Source organism: Lytechinus variegatus, chromosome 4 (genome assembly GCF_018143015.1).
Source record: "Lytechinus variegatus isolate NC3 chromosome 4, Lvar_3.0, whole genome shotgun sequence".
NCBI lineage: Eukaryota > Metazoa > Echinodermata > Echinoidea > Temnopleuroida > Toxopneustidae > Lytechinus > Lytechinus variegatus.
In genome coordinates this window covers 47,862,137-47,884,391 of record NC_054743.1, presented here as the reverse complement: position 1 = coordinate 47,884,391, position 22,255 = coordinate 47,862,137, and the positions used below count along the sequence as shown (strand labels likewise).

At 37.2% G+C, this 22,255-nt stretch overlaps 1 protein-coding gene across 1 annotated transcript in view; it reads left to right on the top strand.

Moving 5' to 3' along the window:
- Window positions 1–20,069, top strand: part of LOC121414210 (quinone oxidoreductase-like protein 1) — an 85,652-nt gene extending 65,583 nt beyond the window's left edge. Inside the window, exon 10 of the mRNA XM_041607296.1 lies at window positions 19,749–20,069. Coding sequence (XP_041463230.1) covers window positions 19,749–19,851 — 103 coding nt within the window. The 3' untranslated portion in view covers window positions 19,852–20,069. The remainder of the gene's footprint in view (window positions 1–19,748) is intronic.
- The last annotated feature ends 2,186 nt before the right edge of the window (window positions 20,070–22,255 follow it).

The following is a 22,255-nucleotide window of genomic DNA, read 5'->3' as shown; positions in this document are numbered from 1 at the left end:
TAAAAAGTCAAGCCAATGTTAACCAATCACTTTAAAAGCACAGCTTGTAAGATGTACATGTAGATCAACTGTGAAACGTATACAGTGCTAGATAATAATGATAACATTTGTATGGCGCTTTATACTGGTGTTTCAAAGCGCACAGGTTGGCTGTTATGATAATATGCAGTCAATCCATTAAAAAGAGAGAAGAAAAAGAAAACAAGTTATGAGAAAAGGTGAGTTTTAAGTGACGATTTGAAAATATCCACGGAGGGAGCATTTTGGATATGAGTTTGTAGTTAATTCCAGAGGGTGGGAGCAATTATAGAGAATGCACGATCACCATATCGGGTCTTAGTGCGAGGGCCATGAATTAAATGATAGGAATATGATTAACGTAGGGATCTGACAGAAGAGGAAGAACGAAGGGAAATAAGGAAATACGATACATAAGAATACATACATATACATCATATAAAGTGAACAGAATATGAGAGAAGAAAGTGTAGGGGGCAGACGTTTAAGGAATAGAATTAAGAAAAACGACAGAGCTACAATAAGAGGTATATCGAAAAGATGAAAGTGGAGACAGGAGGGGAGAGCATAGAGAAGAAAGAGTGAAGAAGGGGAGAATGATATAACTTACAAATGAACGGCATGTACCTAAATTCACATTTATTTACACACAGGCTCACGCACATTCATGCACATGAGCTACTAAGAAAGGTAATAATTAAAGATGAGAAACTAACATGTACATTAGAAACAACATAGAATATTATTGGCAAGACAGAGAGACATATACACAAAACACACGTACAGTTCAAACCAGTTTAGGAAAAGTTCAATTTACAGTACATATCCTGCACAAGCAAGGTGAACTTGTACTTCACCTTAAATGCTGTTAATTTACTGGTAGATGCAATATCATACTTAATGGTATTCCAAATACGGGGACCACTGGGAAGAATAGAATGTTATCATTACAATTACAAGATAATTTATTTGCTAACAGAAGATATTTCATTAACTGACATAGCAACACACACAGCTTATTTCATAGCCCATTGAAAAGGTTGTTGAACCCCCCAGTTCTTGCCGCCCTATAAAGTTACAGTGCTCTGAAATGCAGTTCCATTTACAGGTCGCACGGGCCTATTTACAACTGGAAAGCAAAATATATTAATTTTAGCTAATTTGAATGACTTAAGTAAATTGTCTTAATCTACATCAAGATGAACAATTATTTGTCTAAATATGGATATATTGAAAGTAAGTTGTTAAATTTCTCTGATTTTGACCAGTCGCTAGAACTTAATTTCAGCATATTCATTTAACTCGCGGGGGGGGGGGCACTTACATTGACGAGTGTATACCATGCGCGACCCCCAAAACACGTAAAAAGGATGTCTTTTTAAAGATAGGGCACGTTACGTACGTAACGTGATAAGGGTGTCAAAATCACAAAAATATTTAGGGTCAAATATGCGGGGATGATAAAACAAAATCAAAATGTTTTATAAAGGATGTCCTTTTTGCCCCCAACACTACGGGTTTAGAGTCCGATTTGCGCGAGGTGCGGAAGGTGGGGCCGTACTAAACCAAAAGAATGGTGTCTAAAGGTACGACGGACGCGTGACATAACAATACAATCTCTGTACTCGTTTAGGGGTTCATTTCAGGGAATAATTGCTAAAGAGTATCGTTTTGTTTCCAATACTTGTTAAGGGGTGCATTTTCAGAATATGGAAAATACATCGCTGTACTTGTTATAGGGGCTCAGTTCTGGGAATACTTTCCAATACTTGTTAATGGTAGGGTTTCACACGCCAATACTTGTTTCGGGGTGCATTTTCAGAATATGGAAAATACTTGTGTAGGGTGCTTTTCAAGACCCCGTGGTCGCGCATGGTATCCACTCGTGAATGGAAGTGCCCCACCCCCCGGAATTCAACTGATTTTCCGGAATAGTCTTCCTTTTCTTTGCATTGTCCTTGGAGGAAAAAAGGAACCCCAAATGACCAGTTTTCCAACAATGGTAATTAAAGTTTATCTTAATGTTTCCCTTCTAGTCCTAAACAAATAGCTCTAATTCTTTTTCGTCGGCTTTTGATTTGTCTACCAAATTTCCGAGAATTTGTCAAGGGGAATATCACACCTACAATCAAAACTTTCTCTTTTTCACTCTCGGTCTTTCTTTCACCAAACACCAAACATGTCAAACCTGCTATACTTTCATGCACATCCATCTCTTTCTGTCCTCCCCTATATATATTGTATGTTATGTGAATACCTGGGAGTTCTAAGAAGACATCATTATGCTTGTTTTGTCCTGTTTTTTTTTTTCTCTCTGCAGCCTGACCCTCTAAAACATCTAAATTCCTGGCCTAGTCTATCACAAAACTCTCTATTTGACATCTACGGGATATATTTAGGAATTGACTTTAATTTCAATTTCTAATTTGTTCACAAACTTAACTCGTAATCAATATGGTAGTTTTCTCTTCATGGATTTTTATTTATTTATTTCTAATTACTTTTATCTTTGATTATTCATGTTACATTTTGATGTTGCATGACCTTACTTGTATCTTTTTTAACATGTTAATTTTGTACAATTCATCAGTTAGTGGCTGTGAGATAAAATTTGAAATGAACCATGAATGATTATAGTAATAATATTCTCAATTTCAGATAGCATCTGTGATGTTTCATCCAGGTTAGACAATAATTGTCCTCCCCTATTGTATGTTATGTGAATACCTTGGCGTTTAAAGAAAGATGTGTTACTCCTTATGCATGACATCAGGGTGCTACATAATTATTCAGAAGCACTTGCCCAGTCGGGCAAGTAAATTTTTTTTAAGTTGGAATATACTTGCCCCAAATTCTATTTCACTTGCCCGAAATTATCCTTTAAAAAAAGTTTTACCTCTTCAAAGGAAAGTTTTGAGGTTATTTAAACCATTGACCCTTTTTTTCTCTCTTTTGACATGAACTATTCTACCTTATTATTGCATTTCTTGTTCCAAAGTGATTTTATCTTGCCTGCGGCCATTACCAAAATTAGGGTCAATATCATATTATAGCGACCCTAATTTTGGTCATTCGGTGAGATTTTTGCTTGCCCGATTCGGGCAAGTAGTTTTGGTCCTTACTTCAAAACACTTGCCCGACTCTAGCTAGGCAATCGGGCAAGTGCTTATGTAGAACCCTGCATGTCTTTTTTCGGTGGGGGGGCTTTGCTTTTTCAGCAGCCTTGCTCCCTTAAAACCATCTAAATTTCTTACCCAACGTTTACCACAAAACTCTTTATTCATAATTTCAGATGGCATCTGTGATTCTCCTCCCCTTTTGTATGTTATGTGAATACCTGGTTTTAGGAATACATCTTTATACTCCTTATTGTTTTGTTTTGCTTTCTCCGAGCAGTTCCGCCCCCTTAAAAACATCTTAATTTCTGGCCTATAGTCTATCACTAAAATCTCTAATTCTAAATTTTAGAGAGCATCCTTGATTTTTCATCCAGGTCAGAACATTGCATATAATGCAACTGCCTAGGAGTATTAAAAAGATGTATTAGTTAAATGCATGTTCTATTTTCTTTCTTTCTTTATTATTATTATTAGTATTGTTGTTGTTGTTATTATTATTATTATTTAGGGGTAGGGGCTTTGCTTTCTAAGCAGCCTTGCTCAATTGAAAACATCTAAATTTCTTGCTTAGAGTCTATGCAGGTTAGAACATAATTCTCCTCCCCTATTGTATGTTATGTGAATACCCTGGGATTTTTCAAGACATGTTGCTCCTGTAATATGCATGTTTGTTATTTTTTGTGTGTTTATTTCTTTTTTTGGGGAGGGGGGCTGCTTTTTCTTTTCTATTCCCAGGCTTGTCTCCTTAAAACATCCTAATTTCTGGCTAAGAGTCTAACACAAACTCTTGATATTCTCAAATTCAGATGTCACTGGTGATGTTTTCATAATTATATAGGTCAGACCATAATTCCTTCAAACATATCACTAATGTTTCTAATAAATCATTTCATTCATTATCACAAAACTCCAGCTTAAGTAAAAAAAAAAAAAGTCTTCCATTGTTATTACTCAGACTTTCGTCAATCCTTCAAGGCATAAAAATGGGCCCCACATTTGGATTAATCTTTCCGAAGAAATCTAGTGTTCACATACAATAACATGTTTAAATGAAATTATTATTCATATGAGAGTGCAAAGTACTTTCATTTATTCCTCTTGTCGAACCTAGATACATTTACCGCCCCCTCTCCCGCTATTATGTTTGCTTGGGCACACCTGGCATTCGCTTGGGCGGATGGATAGACCATAGAGCTAAATTGATGGATGTCTCTTGTCATTTATTTCACCACAAACAGGTGAACTTGACCAAATATATAAGCAAACTCTAGTGTCATTATTGGTTCAGCAAATTTTGTATTTTAATGCAAATAACAAAGGGCAACATAGCCTTATACATTTTCAGCTTCATATCTTATCTTTCATTTATATTTGACAGATAAACGTCATGCACAGTGACATGACCTGCAATATATTACATCTCTCTGTACTGTGTACCTAAAATCACATAATTTATGATATAAACATCAAAGAATATTTATTTCCAATGCATCTCGTTGTTTTTTGTGATCGCTTGAAGGTCAAGTTCACCCCAGAAACAATGTTGGTTTGAATGAATAAAGAAAAATCAAACTAGCAAAACGCTGAAAATTTCATCAAAATTGGATGAAAAATAAGAGAGTTATGGCATTTCAAACTTTTGCTTATTTTTCACTAAACAGTCACGGTGATTTGCACATCTCAGTGACATGCATTAATGAGACAGTCAATGATGTCCCTCTCTCACTATTTCTTTTGTTATTTTATTTTTTGAAGTATACATTATTTCATTTTTTACAGATTAGACTTTAAGGGCCAACTTAATTGAAACTTATACTGTAGTAGTGAACAATGCTAATTCTACATGTTCAGGGAGGAATTAATCTTTGTTTCACAATGAGGAGAAAACTAATTATTTCATACAATGAAACACAAAAGAAATAGTGAGTGGATGACGTCATCAGTCTCTCCATTTACATACCAACCAGAATGTGCATATTACTATTTTGTGAAACTTTAAAATGTCATAACTTTCTTATCTTACATCCTGCTTCGATATAAGATTTTCAGTGTTTTGCTTGTCAGATTTTTCTCTTTTTATTCAAATGAACTTTAAGTTGTGGAATTGCAACAGAAATAGAGATCACTAATGACACTTTAATATCATGCCAGTATGATTGCAGGTGGGTTTTTGTGTGTGTGTGTTTTTAGGGTGACACGACATTTGCTCCGGCGACAATTGTTCCAGGCTTAATTTTGTCTAAGATGTACGGTTAGGGATGCAATAAGCCAGTTCGTAGTTACTTTCTGCGCATGATCAAAATATTCAGAAAAAGGTCATTTGTACCAAAGTGACATGGGGCCGATTGCACGAAAGGGTCTTTGCAAGGACCGTCTTTCGTGTCGCCCATCTTTTATGATGCGCCATGTGAAACGCATTTTAAATAAATCATCTGCAAACATATTTCATTCGTCCATTAAAATAAACAAAATATTTGTTTTTAAAATGATGTGATATATCATGAAATTGTATAAAATTTGATTTAAAAGTAAGCTAACGAATCTTATTCTTTATCATAAATTTCAGAATCACCCCGCTTACAGCGTATCATAAAAGATGGGCGACACGAAAGACGGTCCTTGGAAAGACCATTTCGTGCAATCGGCCCATGGTGGTTTAAAATCTAATGAGATGAGCACCATCTTTGATGTCTTGATTATTCATATATTCTTTTGAATTGTAGTTTTCATTTACATCCACAAAAAACAGCAATGCGTCCACGAACAACTGGTATTTCACAGTTTGCCAAGTACATTGTGCAACATGCTATGATCTGAATTCATAGTAGGAATGCAACGAATATACCTTCATAAAGTGTTCATTGGTGTGCTATTCTAGTCACCTGGTCTATTCAATCTCTTCATCTTGCTATGTAAGGCAAGCTTACGTAATATCTTGCTTTGAAATCTGCCTATCATAATGAAAGAAATGAAAGGTCATTTGACCAAAATTGTCCATGAAGTAACTACGTACGAACTGGTCAATACTGTTTAGGCCTGAGGTTTAGGGTAGGGTATAGTGTTGAAGCCGGTCATTCGATTAGTGTCGGGAATTAACAGCATTGGAGCGAATGTCATGCAACCGTTTATGTGTACATAGGACCCTTGTTAACTTTTTAATTCAACGATATTATAATCACAGGGTTTCCAGAATCATGGAAAATCCTGGAAAAAAATTGTTTGTGGTCATGGAAAGTTGGGGAATTTGGACAATGTGTGAAAGGTCATGGAATTGCATTTACCTCTTGGTTATGGCAGCTTCCCGGGGCAGCTTTCCAGTTTGTCGTGTCTCGCAACTCTCATACTCTGTGATCATACCCTGCTATTATAATTGGTGTTCATGATTTACTTTTTCCCCAGTTTTGTGACATCCCAAATTCTACATAACTCCCGGTATGTCACGGGAAGTCATGGACTCAATCAGCAATTTAGTCATGGAAAAGTCATGAAATTTTGTTTTCAAGTTTCTGTGAATCACATGTTTCATTTTAAGGCCACCGCACATCTTACGACTGCTCACGATCCGATTTTGGAACAAATATAGCATTTTGCTAACTTTCTGAGAATATGAATGGAACACATCAATTTATTAGAGGTTGAAATTAATTGAAAGAATAACCATTTTTTAAGATTGCAAGCCTTTATTTTGGAGTAAAGGCCAATTTAGTTTCAGATCGTAGCCAATCGTACGACTGCTATGACGTCATTACGACTGGATATTAAATGTGCTTAATTAATTTATGTATGATATAATACGTGTTATACTTGCCCGGTAGAGTCAACTCGCTTACCGGTGCGCCCGAGAAATTGCACGATCTTTGTCAACGATCTGTGACGTCAATGATGGAATAGTCGACTGTTCCATCATTGACGTCACAGAATAGCACATTTTCTTCGGTGGGCGTTTCATTTTCGACATCATCGAAAAATAGTGAGAATATGTTTGGTCACATGATGCTATTTAAACCAATCAGCATACAGGATTTAATTTCTGTAGGATATAATTCCCGCTATACTTACCCCAAGCCTGGTATATTTGTATATTATTCCAAAATCGGGTCGCAGACCGATCGAGCTTCGATAGAGAGCCATTGATGCTAATATTAAAGACATGGGTGACATCTAACATTCCTATACATGTATTACAAAGGCGTGAAAAATTACAATCATTGAATCGGATTCTGAGCAATCTCTAAGTTACAGATATAGTGACTGGATATTAAATAGAAAGTTACTGATAATAATTATAATCCCGGAATGTTCAGCCAATTCTGTGCTGTAGAAAGGGTTTTTAATCAACAAGTCATACAAAGGCAGATATTTATTTTGATCTGTCACACGATTGAACTACAATATTAATGGCTCAATCTACCTAGTAAAGCTTTATTACATCATCGCTGTTTGGGGGCACGTGCATTAATATACAGATATATTTTCATTAGAAGTGCGATCATTCCAAATATTACATTAACGTGCAAGTTGACACGAATAACTGACTTTCCTTTTCATTGGCTCTTGGTTTGTCCTCTAAATTTCCCAGAATATGTCAAAAAGGAACTATCATGGCCCCAGAATAAACTGTCACCAATATCACGCCCATATCAATACAGGGCCTTAATGTACAAAAGGATACCACCTCTCTCTCCCCATTTCTCTTTCTTACCCAAACATCAAACTTGCTTAATGTTACACCTTCATGTATAAACTACCTCTTTGTGTCCTCCCATACTATGTGTTAACTGAATTCCTGGGAATTCTAAGAACCCTTCCTTTTTTTCCTTTTGTTTCTGTCAGCCTTGCCTATTTTCTGGCCTAGACTCACAGGCCCGTATTCTGAAGTCGGGTTTAAGTCGGGTTAAAGTTGTATTTAAGTATGGGAAGCCATAAGTGTCAAAATTTATTAAGTTGTATGTTTCTTATGTTTACTGTGCTCTTTCCTGAATCATCGATGGTGAAGACAATCACCTATTTATACTTCCTAGACATTTATGAATGATTTGAGAGCCAAATGAGCTGAAATATGATACCTCTATGTTAGTGATTTACGTAACAATTGGCTATCCATACTTAAATCACAACTTTAAACATAAGACTAAGTGAAACCCGACTTCAGAAAACGGGCCACAGAATTTGATTTTAATAGGTGCTGGGGCTCAGAGAAGTCTCCAGACTTGGAACCACATGGTTCAGGTTTATAATCATACTTTCAGCGTTCACATTTATTGGAAAGACATTTTTTTTACATTTGCCACTCCCCATCCAGGTGTAGTAAATGGGTACCGTTAGGAGGGAATTTTCAAGCAAAATACTAGGGTAGCCGTGCTAAAGCTAGGGTAAGAACTCGATAACAGTTAATGTGCTTTGGCCATAAGTATTTATTCACTCATCTTTTTAAAATTTTCTTCCTTCATCTCACAATGACTGTGGGGGGGGGGGGCTGCCCCCCCCCCCCTGACGAGTCACAACCCATGCAAGGGACGTATCTCTGCCCCCCCCCCCTGATGAGTTTGAAAGTGAAGACCTTTTTTTCTTTCTTTTTGCTTGTCCAATTTTTGTCTGGTACGAAATCCTCTTCATTTGTGGTTGAAGACCTTTTTTCGTGCTTGTCTAATTTTTTTGGCGGGCGATTCCCCCCCCCCTGTGGAAATCCTAGGTACACTACTGAAATGATTATAAGCAGGAGCTATCAGCCAAAATGTATTAACATTTGCAATATGAGATGAAACTTCAACACAATCTTACAACCATATCTGAACCAAAGACATTGAAATAAAAAGCATTGAGCATTTTATCAAAGATATTCCTATATACGGTTGTGCTCAAAAGTTAATGAACCCCACCATCAAATTCACTCCGTCATGCTGAGTGTTGAATGTAGACAGCAACATTGCAGTGTTCGGCAAGCCCAGAGAAACAGATTTTCTTGAATGTGCTATATTATAGGGCACACGAGAGTAATTCATCTGCGCGCAAAGCATGCCGGGCAGGCGTAAGTAAAGATCACATGACTTTATTGATTGAAATAATTCATTAAAAATAGATTAAATGTTTGTATATCAAAGAAAAACGGTAGAGAAAATGCTACGTTCATACTCTTTCATAATTAAGGCGTTTGGGGAGGCTAGACTGCATTTTTGTATTTCATTTCAATTATTATTACCCACAATGCAGTTATGGTTTTTGTGGCAATGAACTGGCCGAAATTATGGTTAGTCTTATTTCAGGCCATTTAACTTTTGATTGAGCTGGGCAAGTACCTGATTTACATATCAAGTCTTAATGTACTGTTAATTGTGACTAATGTCAGTGAATTAAAGCAAAATCTATCGAGGGATTGATTTCAATGATTTTTTGATGAGCTATGATATAACACGTGAGTGAATGGGGGTCTGTAATACTCATGTGTGCCCTTTATCATCAGACATTATGACATGGCAGAACTTGAACACATAAAGTATGTGGTGGGGTTCACTAATTTTGAGCACCACTGTATACAATGGTATAGCAGTATCGCATTGATTTTTACAAAAGGCGAAGTGGGTATAGAGTGGATGTTCATATTGACAGCTCGGCTTAAATTACTTATTGTGGGCGAGGTTGCATTGAAATAAGTTATCTACCATGACTGGCTTCACAATAAGGATGTTCCTATAAATATAAAGATGTTTCTATAAATAACATAGCCACATTGATGTTTTCAGTCAAAGGGCATTGACGAGTTCAACTATTTGTTCTACGTGTTATTATGAAGGGTGTTTTTGTATTAATAAACCCCAAGGTTGGAGGCTTTATATGGACTCTACCAATTCATAAAATGGGGGAAGGTTAATGTAGCACCTGAGTGTTTGTTGTCAACTTGTATCACAAGTGTGGTTTTGCATCCCGAGGAGGGGGGGGGGGGCACTTCCATTGACGAGTGGATACCATGCGCGACCATGCATATGGTCTAGTCTCGAAAAGCACCCTAAACACGTATTTTCCAAATTCTGAAAATGCACCCCTCAACAAGTATTGGCGTGTGAAACCCTACCCTTAACAAGTATTGGAAACAAAACGATACTCTTGGCAAGTATTCCCTGAAAAGAACCTCTAAACAAGTGCAGCAATGTCACGGGTCCGTCGGTCGTCAGTTTTCTCTTTACACATAATTTGGTTAAGTACGGCCCCACCTTCCACATCTCGCGCAAATCGGACTCTAAATGCTTAGTGTTGGGACAAAAAGGACATCTTTATTAAACATTTTAATTTTGTTTTATCATCCCCGAAAATTTGACCCTGAACACGTAGTTTTCCTAGCGAAATAGATACCCTATTTTCATTATTTTTGTGTTTTTGACACCCTTATCACGTTACGTGCTTAACGTGGCCTATCTTGAGAAATACATCCTTTTTACGTGTTTTTTTTTTTTGGTCGCGCATGGTATCCACTCGTAAATGTAAGTGGCCCCCGGGTTTGGCATATGTGTATACGTTTCATAGTTTTATATTGTTATCCCCATCAACAGTTTGATAGCCTTTCGATTGCATTCTCATATATCAGGGGTAGAGGGCGAGCCCGCTCCGGACCCCTGTTTTGGGGCAGCCTGCAGAAAAAGTGTCCTTTTGAAATTGAGAGAATTTCTTTGAGAACAGAAAGTAAAGCAAGAAGTATTATACCTATGCTTTCACTTTATTTTACAGCCTCGTAACATTCGGCCCGTTCGCAGTGACACCGCAATCTGTTGGTGCACGTGTACGCAAACCACGCTACCGCACATACGCGCCCGTCAAAGACATTCTGTATTATAATACGTGCCGCAAGGGGCCACAATGTCACTTTTCTATTTCAGTCACGCCCCTAGCATCAACTTTAGGTCATAAAAACGCACATTTTGCTTATGAAATCGATATTTTTTTTACATAGAGTGCCGAGTGGATACCATGCGCGACCAAAAAACGCGTAAAAAGGATGTCTTTTTCAAGATAGGGCACGTTACGTACGTAACGTAATAAGGGTGTCAAAAGCAATAAAATAATTTGAAAAAGGGTATCTATTTCGCTAGGAAAGTTACGTGTTTAGGGCAGGACATTAGGGTCAAATTTGCAGCAGAGATGATAAAACAAAATTAAAATGTTTTATAAAGGATGTCCTTTCTGTCCCAACACTAAGTGTTGAGAGTCCGATATGCGCCGATTTGCGCGAGGTGTGGAAGGTGGGGTCGTACACTCGTACTAAACCAAATGATGTGTAAAGGTAAAAACTGACGACCGAAAGACCCGTGACATAACAATGAAATATTCCTGTACTTGTTTAGGGGTTCATTTCAGGGAATACTTGTCAACAGTAGGGGAAAGCGGGGTAATTAAGTCGTGACACTTTTTGCATTTTGCATGTTAGAATTGATATGTCTAGTACTATTGTAGAAATAAGTACCTTGCCTTTAAATTTGATTCTTGGGAAATGTTTTTCACCTACATATAAGTTTCTACCCCCACACTGAAAGTTACTGTGACCTTTGAAAAACCGATGTCAAATGGCTCAACTTGCCCCATATATGGGGTAAGTTTGAGCCACCTTCTGGGGTAAGTTGAGCCACAAAAACTATGTACAAAATGTATGGGGGAGAACCAGCATGTCAATTTTTTGTTTAAAGTCTTTTCACTTGCTAATTCTCTATAAATACTAACATCCTTTAAAAGGAAAAGAGCAGTCATGTAAATTTGCTCCTTTCAGCCTGCATTTCAATCGATTTTTATGGTTTGTTTGTTTTTTAAGATACATTACCATGAGAATTACCATGGCTCAACTTGCCCCATGCTGTTTGGCTCAACTTACCCCAGTCCGAACTTAGTGCATAATTTTGTATCCACACATTTATTATGCATCCATCATATAAAAGACGATGACAAGAATGAAGATCCATACCTGGACTAACAATGTTGTTATCATGTCTTTACTATATTTAAAGACGTGTGTGTGTATAAAGCACTTATCTATTTCACACTCTTTTTTACTTTTTTGGCTGAAATTCATACTTTTCCCTCTAAAAAACTACTTTTTGTTTCAAAGTGGAAAACAATGTGGTGGGGTTAGGCGTTATGCTATGGGTCATCAATATATGACACCACCACAATGTCTCACTCATTCATTATTGGCCTGGGGCTGGTGGCTCAACTTGCCCCTATGCTCAACTTACCCCGCCTTCCCCTATCGTTCTGTTTCCAATACTTGTTAAGGGTATAGGGTTTCACACGCCATTACTTGTTAAGGGATGCATGTTCAGAATATGGAAAATACGTGTTTAGGGTGCTTTTCGAGACCCCATGGTCGCGCATGGTATCAACTCGTCAATGGAAGTGGCCCCCCCCCCCGGGGAATGACCTCAGAAACGCTGAAATCGCGTATAAGAGGTTTAATTTTTCATTTTTTTTTCTGAGACAGGGCCTCCAGACCCCCCGGCACCTTCGGTGCGTGTAACTGGGCCTTGGCCCCTCCCCCTTTCAGAAAAATTCCTGGATCCGCCCCTGAGTTGTAAATTATCATAATAATAATAGCGATAACAGTGCTACTGCTAAAAGATGATGAAATCCATCTGCTCTTTCTCTCTTCCTTCTTCTTTCTCTACACGATATATCTACATTGTACCTTGTATCGCTTTCAGCTCGTGTGATAGACCACCCGTCAGTGCGTGTCACTATCCGCCCTGTATATTTAAAGTTGTTGTCTTTTACAAAAGTTCTGAAAGTTTCCAGTCCTTTGCAACCCTGAATCTAGTAGGATGATGACATCATAATTCTACCCATTGCATATCAAAGAAATGTAATGTAGGATGGGGGTCGGGTATCCGGACACTTTATATTTTGAAGCCTTCTTTTTTTGTCTTTGGATTTCACTAAAAATACGAATTCAATAGTTCATCTTCTATTTTGTTCTCAACAGTGCGTATCAAAAAAAGTTTACACTTAGAAAAAGTCCTGTAAAATTATACATTTGGAATTTCCTGAAGATTTTTCCACATTTTAACATTGGTACAGATCCACTCAAGCAAATGACGATATAACTGTCGAAAAATATTTCCACTTGAGTGAGCACCACGTACTTTTGAAAAGTTAGTGAAAATGATTTGCGCAGAACTTTGAAATAGTTATGCGAATGAAAGTAGACTTTAATCATGAAGAACACATGGAATTTAACTAGTAAAATTGATTTGAAGATATTTTCTTAACTTTTTAACTTCTTTCTTTGCCCCAAAACACTTCGAAGAGTGCCATTGCACTCCATCCCACTCCCCCACACAAAGAGGCCATCGTGACGAAATTTGCTTTACTCTGAGCTGTGATTTTCATGAAATGGCTTAGGCTTGATTTTCATTGTGTTAATGATTGTCAAGCTTGGGAAAAGTGTGAAGAAACAAGTATTAAATGAAAAGTGTAATGCAAACCCACTTTGAGTGATAAATACTTAGTGAAAAAATGTTGGAGTTGTCTGATATAAGCTTTTGTTTAAATTAAGTTATGTCCTCAGATCCAGCTGGCCCCAAAAAAGGGTAAAGGTTGTGCTTACTAAGTGTTAAAAAGTTAATTTTGGTGGCAAATTGTTACAAAATGCTTGCATGCTCCGTTTTATTTCAATTGACTCAAAGTGCAAGGGAAATGTATGAGTAATGTTTCGCAAGGTAAAGTAGATTTTGCCTTTTCCCCTTGACACAGCGTGAAAACGAGCATTTCTGCGCAAACAGATTTTTGCGAGCTTTACAAAAATGGGCAGTGCTCACTTAAAGAGAAATGCCAGTAGTTGCAGTAAACACTGATTTCAAGAGAAAGTCTGTAAAACCAGGCTTAATTGTCAGAATGTAATCGAGGATCTAGATCTGGTACACTTACATAAGCTGAACTTTGTGAAATCTTGAAATCTACGCTGAAAAATGTTCACACAGAAGATCACCAACACAGATAGGCACACGTGGGACAGTGTATTAATATTGCTGGAATAAAGACCCGACGGAAGTGACCGAATCCGCGCTTATTTTGCTTATTTCTCAGCAATTACACAATTTCTTCCAGAATCCTTTGGCACATATTTTTTATTCATACAAACAGACACTTGGGTGGTCATTATATCAGATTCTGTCAAAAGTCATTTTGAGATCGTTACCAAAACTGGAATTTATCTTTAAGTGTAACATTCTGTCAAAATTTTTACTTTCATTGGATAGATGAGACCCAAACCCAAGAACATATGTGGAAAAATTACCCACATGTTGTATATTTGTTAATTCCTAGGGCTTTTTCGAAGTGTTAACTTGTTTTTGATACGCACTTTATAATGTTTCCTGACATTTTGTACTAAAAATTGATAAAATTTCCCCTGTAAATTTTTCCAAATGACTATCTAAAATTGATCGTCCGGACACACAAACTGTCCGGACATACAACAACTGGGTATATAACTTTGAAATTTCTTAACTTAATTTGTTTTCTGTTCAAGTGATTGCCACTTGTTAAGAAACGATGCAATCATAAAGCAACCCAAAAGAGGATTGAAGACCTTTTCAAAAGAGGGCCACTTCTCTTTAAAAGTCTTCCATATCAACAATGTATAGAGTGTAATGATCAGTACCATCTACATGATCTACCCGGCCCCTGGTTCGTCAACAATCCCAAAATAAAACACAGTTGAAATGAATATAAAGGCCAAGCTAATCACGCGTTGTTCGTGAAGAACATTGTTATTGTTCTGAAAGATATTTTGGGCTATTTTTAAAGAGCACGATGCTTCAAGTCTTCCGGTATTAAAGGTTGATTGAAATAATGAAAGGTTCATACAAGAATAATTGTCATGCAGGGTATTAAGAAGGTTCCATGACATTTGCTCGGGCGACAATCGCTACGATGGAAAATCTGCGCGCTAAGCCATATATAAAACCTTTACCTTTAAAACTAAATAAACCATGATTTTTATATCTTTTATTCTGAACCAAACACTTGAGTAGAATCCTAACTCTAAAACCCTCATTCCACAGAGACCAAGACCGCTGAAAGACCTTTGAAAGACCATGAATTCTGGTTGATCTTTCAGAGGTCTTCATGGGCTCCAAAACTTTTTGAAGCGGTTCAAAACAGTCTCACAACGGTCTTACAGGAAAATGGTCTTTCAGTGGTCTTTCAGGAAAATGGTCTTTCAGTAGTCTTTCAATGAACTTTCAAAGGTCTTGACTTTCAATGATCTTTCGGCAGACTCTCAAGATTTTTGCGGTGATCACTGTCATTGAAAGATGGTTGAAATACTATTGAAAGACCAGGCAAAGTCCATGGAAAGAATCTGAAAAATTACTTGTTGCATAAAAGATATCTGAAAGACCACTGAAAGATCTCTATGGGACTAGTCTAAGACCAGGAAGACAAGAAATATACATCAGTCTTTCAGAGTTCTTTGAGGGGTCTTTCTGAGCCATTCCACAGAGATGACAAATTTCAGTGAAGACAATCATCTATTTGTACTTCCTAGACAGTTATTACAAATGATTTGTGTGCCAAATAAGCTGTAATATTATATCTGTACTGTTAGTGATTTAGGATACACTTGAGTATCCATACTTAAACCACAACTTTAAACCGGAGTGTAAGTTTGACCTGCCTGTAGAATACAAGGGACGGTTTCATGAATTTTGTCACCACTGACAAAGTTGTCTTTCTCCGACAGTTACCATACTAACAGTCAGAGCCAGTGCCTTTCAGCCAATCGAAACCAAGGATTTCACTGAAATTGTCAGCACTGACTAAATATTGTACTTTCACGAAACACCCACCGGGCCATGGTGTTTGCGGTCACTTCACTCTTTCACCTTTTCTTAAGTATACTAAACAATGATTTTTCGATTTTTCAGGTGCATTTTCTTTTCCTTTGCTTCAGGGCGTCATTTTTTTTGTTACAGCCATGGGCGACAAATGGGACCTAACAGTTTTAGTTCTTTTAATTTGAAATAAATTGCTAACCTTTGTATTTGATGACCGTAATGATACTCTTGATGATGATAAATGTATGATAATGTTGATTATGATTAAGATGATCAAAATGATTATAAGTCATGATAATAGTGATATATTAATGATTATGATAGTATTGACAATAATATAAAAGTGATTCATGTAAGAGAAATGTTAGTAGTTTATCCCATGCCAGCCACAAATATCTACATTATTTTCAATTTACAATAGTATGACTGTCCTTAAGTAAGGTCGCCATAATGGAATTTCATTCTTTGATACCAAATACCAACCATTAAATAGGCGTGGATTAAGCTGTCTGACATTGGTACTTGCAAGGACTATGTCTTTTTATTTCATTTGAAAAGATGACCGGATTTTGTTCTTTCTATGTCATTGGAGTCTGGACTGTAGCTACATTCACATGGCTTTAGTTTAACTTGACTGGTCTAATAGCGATAAAGCTTTGTGGGTATTCATTATAATAAAAGAGTAATGGTATGTTAATATCAGAAGCAAAGCAGAATTTCAACTTGATATTAAATGCTTCCTCGTTTCGATGTAAAACTGTGTGTGTTTTAGCATGTCGACTCCTTTTGATCGGTAGTTGATAACTGAAAAGTAAGTGAATATCAGTAAATGCTGGTTTTGATTAAAATAACACTTAATACATTGCAACGACGCGACGTCTCTAATAACTTTTACCCCAGTCATCGGATCCTGGTTTGTCCACATTTATATGATATATGCTTTTATCCACTTCCTGGGGGAGCACTCCAGCAAACTCCATAATTTCCAGGCATTCTGCGTCGGCTTTCGCATCATACCAGGTACCTATTTAAGCTCCTGGGTGGAGAGTAGCGAAGTACGGATTGACGCCTTGGCAAGACTAATTTAGGCCGCAGTGGGATTCGAACACATGACCCTCTGATTGTAATAAAATGGTCAGTGATCTATATGCACCCCATCACAGAAATATCCACTCTTGGGCCCCATCTTACAAAGAGTTACGATTGATTCGCAACTATGGGACGGCCAGCAGCATCAACATCTGAAATGCAAATTTGTTCAAAATATTTTACATACTTAAATCTTTCTCTTAAAGATTAAGTGTGATTCTCTTTACCGAGGAGATCGTGGAAATTTCCTGTGGAAAAAATGATGGATTTCCATACAGTTGAGATTGATTAAATCAATATTGTCATTCCTTGTAAGACGGGTCCCAGCAAGTACAGGAATCAATTGGTTATACCAGGTAAAATCGATGGTTAATAATAATCACAAAAGGAGAATTGTAGTATTTTAGAATTGAAATAATCCCGTGTGAACATGTCTCTGTTTGGTGTCTCGAAGATATCTAATTATGGGCGTTAATGTTACCAAAGTCTTAAATCTGTCTAGCACCGGGGGTGGTATCTTCTTAAATCAAGAATCTTCCTAAAGTTCCCATCAATGCCAAACATCGGCTGTAAGCTGTCTTCAAGAAGCAACGGGATTTGTTCTCTTTTGACTCCTTTTGGTTTTGTCTTGGTGGTTTACCTTGTCGCGTTATGAAGTTTCAGGAATGTGGCCGAACTGTCTCCGCGTCTGGTATGTGTAGGTCTATTCATTGTTTAAAAAGAAAACGAGGTTTTAACTGGTCCTATATAGGGGCTTGACCACTCTTAAGTTGTGAGTATGTATCAAAGATACAGGTTTTAAAAAAAATCACCTGACAGAGCAAAACGAAACTAACAAAAAGTCGAAGGTCACCACCACTTTCGGGAGCCTTTTCCCGACGAAAAATCGTCCCTTATGCCCCCCCCCCTACACACACATACACACACACCTTGATCTGCGCCTGGTCTTGATTGAAGATAATTGAAAGACAATAAATCATTTTCGAAGTTTGAAATCTTAAATGAATAAAATGAGATATTGTGAAACAAAATGTCATAGTTCTGATCTAAAATTGATTTTTGAAATGTATGAATGATTTTTGTTTCTATCTAAAATTGAAAAAAAAAAATGTACATGACAATTTGTCTTTTATCTTTAGTTTAGGGGTTAATTCAGAAGGGGAACAAAATTTCTGAAACAATGTATAAGTATATAAACAATGTATATAAGTATATATTCAGACTTAAATGTGTGAAAATTAATGTTTCGAAGTAACTTAGCTCATTTTTTTAACCCCTAAAAAGAAGACACTGCATGCCTTTGACGACGTCTCAATTTTTGTTAATTGCAATTAAGTCTCCAAGACATTTGCGCTCTCTAAGCTTTCCCAGCGCATCTCCCCAGTCACAACGATGTCTCAGGGACGCCTCCCCAGTCTTATCGAATAAGTCCCGTCAGTCATGACCACGCTTCTGAGACAAGTCCGTCGTAGCGAAGCTTTGAGAGACTCTCAGAAAAAAAATCTCTGCAATTGATGGAGACTTTGAGATTGGACAGTTTGAAGGCAGTCTTAAGAAATTAAACATGTTTTAATGTCTTGCTAATTCTCGGGGACTGTAATTTCCAGGGGGGCATCTGTCCAACTACCACTATCTGGGCCTCGTCCCGGGGGGGCCACTTCCATTCACAAGTGGATACCATGCGCGACCATGAGGTCTCGAAAAGCACCCTAAACACGTAATTTCCATATTCTGAAAATGCACCCCTTAACAAGTATTGGCATGTGAAACCCTACCCTTAACAAGTATTGGAAACAAAACGATACTCTTGGCAAACTTCCCTGAAATGAACCCCTAAACAAGTACAGGAATGTTTTATTGTTACGGGTCCTTCGGTCGTCAGCTTTACCTTATTTGGTTTAGTACGACCCCACCTTTTACACCTCGCGCAAATCGGACTCTAAACACGTAGTGCTGGGGCAAAAAGGACATCCTTTATAAAGCATTTTAATTTTGTTTTATCATCTCCTAAATTAGACCCTAAACACGTAATTTTCCTAGTGAAATAGATACCCTTTTTTCAGTATTTTTGTGTTTTTGACACCCTTATCACGTTACGTACGTAACGTGCCCTATCGTGAAAAAGACATCGTTTTTACGTGTTTTTTTTTTTGGTCGCGCATGGTATCCACTCGCCAATGTAAGTGCCCCCCCCCCGGGGGGGCCTCGTCTACAAAGAGCTACGATTGATCCGATCAAGCTGAAATGGTATGAAAATCCACCAATGTCATATTTTTTCGACAGAAAATTTGCGTTACATCCTTAGTGAAAAATGAGAAGCGCACTAAATGTTCAAGAAAGCAATGAATGAATGTATGAATATACAGCATTTCTAGAAAATATTTTGAACAAACATCCATTTTAGATGTTGAGGTCATTTACCTTCCATAGTTATGGTTGATCGGATCGATCACATTTGTATGTAAGACGGGCCCCAGGAGTTGCATACTAGTCTCAATTAGTTTCAAGCCCAGTGATGTTTATATGTTATATCTCTGGGAGGGTCCAGGGGTGCATTACTGAGCGCAGTTTCACCTATGTAACGTGGTGGGGGCGGGGGCAGCGCTGATCACGGATGGAGCCCCCACCATGGGGGTTATTTGTAAACTCATCAGCTCCCAGTATACCATGCAATGTATTTCTGTTTATTCCACCATTATTCTTTCAGACCACCAGTCGTGACATCGATAGCTTTAGAAGACGTCCCACATAAGTACCTTGATCTTCTCTCATCAGCGGGCTGCAAGAAAATCGTCATGGAAATGAAGTAAACAAAATCAGATCAGAGCACTACATGGTCACCTACTTCTTCCTTATGATGATGAATCGAATTCAGACTCATTGATGCTCGCAGAAAGAAACTTAATATGCAGTAGTTTGCATGATCGCTATGCATAATAAAGTAGATTCAGATTCAGTTTTATTTCCAACAGAAATAACAAATATTGATACAAATCATTTTCATAGATTATAACAAATATTTACAATACATTAATAATAATCATGATAACTAACATATAAAAATAAAATACAAAATATTTTATAGACAAATAATATATAGTTAGGATAGAAAAAAAGTATCTGTGGAAATGGGGGATTCACTAAAAAGCATAGCTTGTATAATGTGAATTCCCCTAAAGGAAGAGAATAGAGGAGAGAGGGAGAGAGAGAGACGCAATGGTTGCTATTTGCCTACGGAGATTTACTGAATAGATTAAAAAGAACAGGATAACTCACAGAACAAGACAAAACGAAAAAATAATAGAATAAAAGTAGAGGGATGACGCCATATTTTCCGAATCAATTTTAGTACATTTAGGTTACTGCAATCATTAATGTGCACTTTTGCTAGGTGAATGTTTGCAGGCATAACCTTCAGCACACTTTTACAGTTTGTTCCAAATATTCACAAAGCGTTGCTAAAAATCTATTATGAGTCACGTCACACGAGGTTTAAATGTAAACCTTTAAATTGTATTTATATTGCAATATATATTAATAATTATTAGGGAGGATGAAACCTGAGAAAAAATTCCATGTCAATGAATTGGGAGAGAGAGCGAGAGAGAGTAGAGCGATTAAACAAAAAAGTTTTTTTTTTAACTTGGTTACGAAATATGTCAGAAAGTCTCGGTCTACATTCCATAGTGATCCTTAAATAATTACAATGTTGCTTCAGAATTGCAGGTTTATAGAACTATAGCTCTCGTTATATTTTGTACACAAATTCATACTTTTCTCCATTATCTCTCAATGTTGTGTCAAATACGTTTTGCCGTGATAGTGTGTCTTGAGCACTCTCTACCAGCTACATCGTGTTATTTCACGCATACTCCCCCCCCCCAAAAAAAAAAAAGAATAAGAGGAAATCAAGGCGCATTTTCCCAGCTCTGGAGTCAAATCCCACAAATTCCCAGCCAAATCCGCACCGCAGATAAACTCCCCCCCCCCAAAAAAAAAAAAGAATAAGAAGAAATCAAGGCGCATTTTCCCTGCTCTGGAGTCAAATTCCACGAATTCCCAGCCAAATCCGCACCGCAGATTATGTGCCAATACAAACTAATGTCATATGAAAGCTAATAAATTTCTTGAACAGGGAGAAGAAATACAATAAGAAATTTATATTATATACCAGTTTATAAAAACTTAATAAACTAGTATTGAATAGATTTATGGTCATGATTATTTAGAAACAAAACTTATTTTATTTGTAAAATGTATATTATATCGAAATGAATGTTAAATGTATCCTGTCATACTGATTAAAGTATATATATATATATGTGTATACTTGCCGATCTGTCAAAATAAATGATTTGTACATGTATTTTTCATGTGTTTTGTCATTCTTTGGCCTATCGTTTATATTTCATTGTGTACGAAATCACAGCAACGGTGTGAATTGTCTATGAAATGCCGTGCCTGTCCATTTAATACCATGCGAGGTTTGTACTACACCAACATACGAGGTAGACGATGTTTGCGTGTTTATGAGGGTGAGTTTGTAAATTGAGACAATTTTAGTCCAATTTTTACCCATCAACCGAGGACGTCCCCGGTTCATATATCCGTGCCAATCAATTCCTCATCTCTTTTAAAACAGACTCGTGTAGTATCAACTCATGATTTGTTAAAAGTCCCCGTTCGGTCAATTAAACTCAAAATGTGTGTGTAGGGCTCGGTATTAAGTGTCCCCGGGTAGCGAACTATACACTCTATGCTCACGTTATTATGTCCGAAAATGAGCCCGGTTGGTGGATTGTGGATTAATATCAAATTTATCATTGTATAAGATTGCAAACATACGTCCTCACTTTGGCAAGTTATGATTAGTGAGTCCTCGTTTGTCACATTGCAATACAGGGTGTGTGTGTGTGTGTGTGTGTGTGCGCGCGCGCGCGCGCGCGCATGCACACATTGGTTTTTTTTTACAGCCGTATATCATGTATCATTCACTTATAGGACGGAAGTTTACAGGGAAAGTCCAACAAAACGTAAGGTAGAATTTAATAAAATGAGAAAAATCAAACAAACATAGCTTTAAACATTTCATTAAAATCGGATGTAAAATAATTGGAGCTAATTTTTATTCTCTGGAGAGTGAGTGTACGGTAGGCTACGGGGTCGGGAATTATTTGAAGAAAAAAAATAAGATACTAAAGCAGGAAGTTGAAA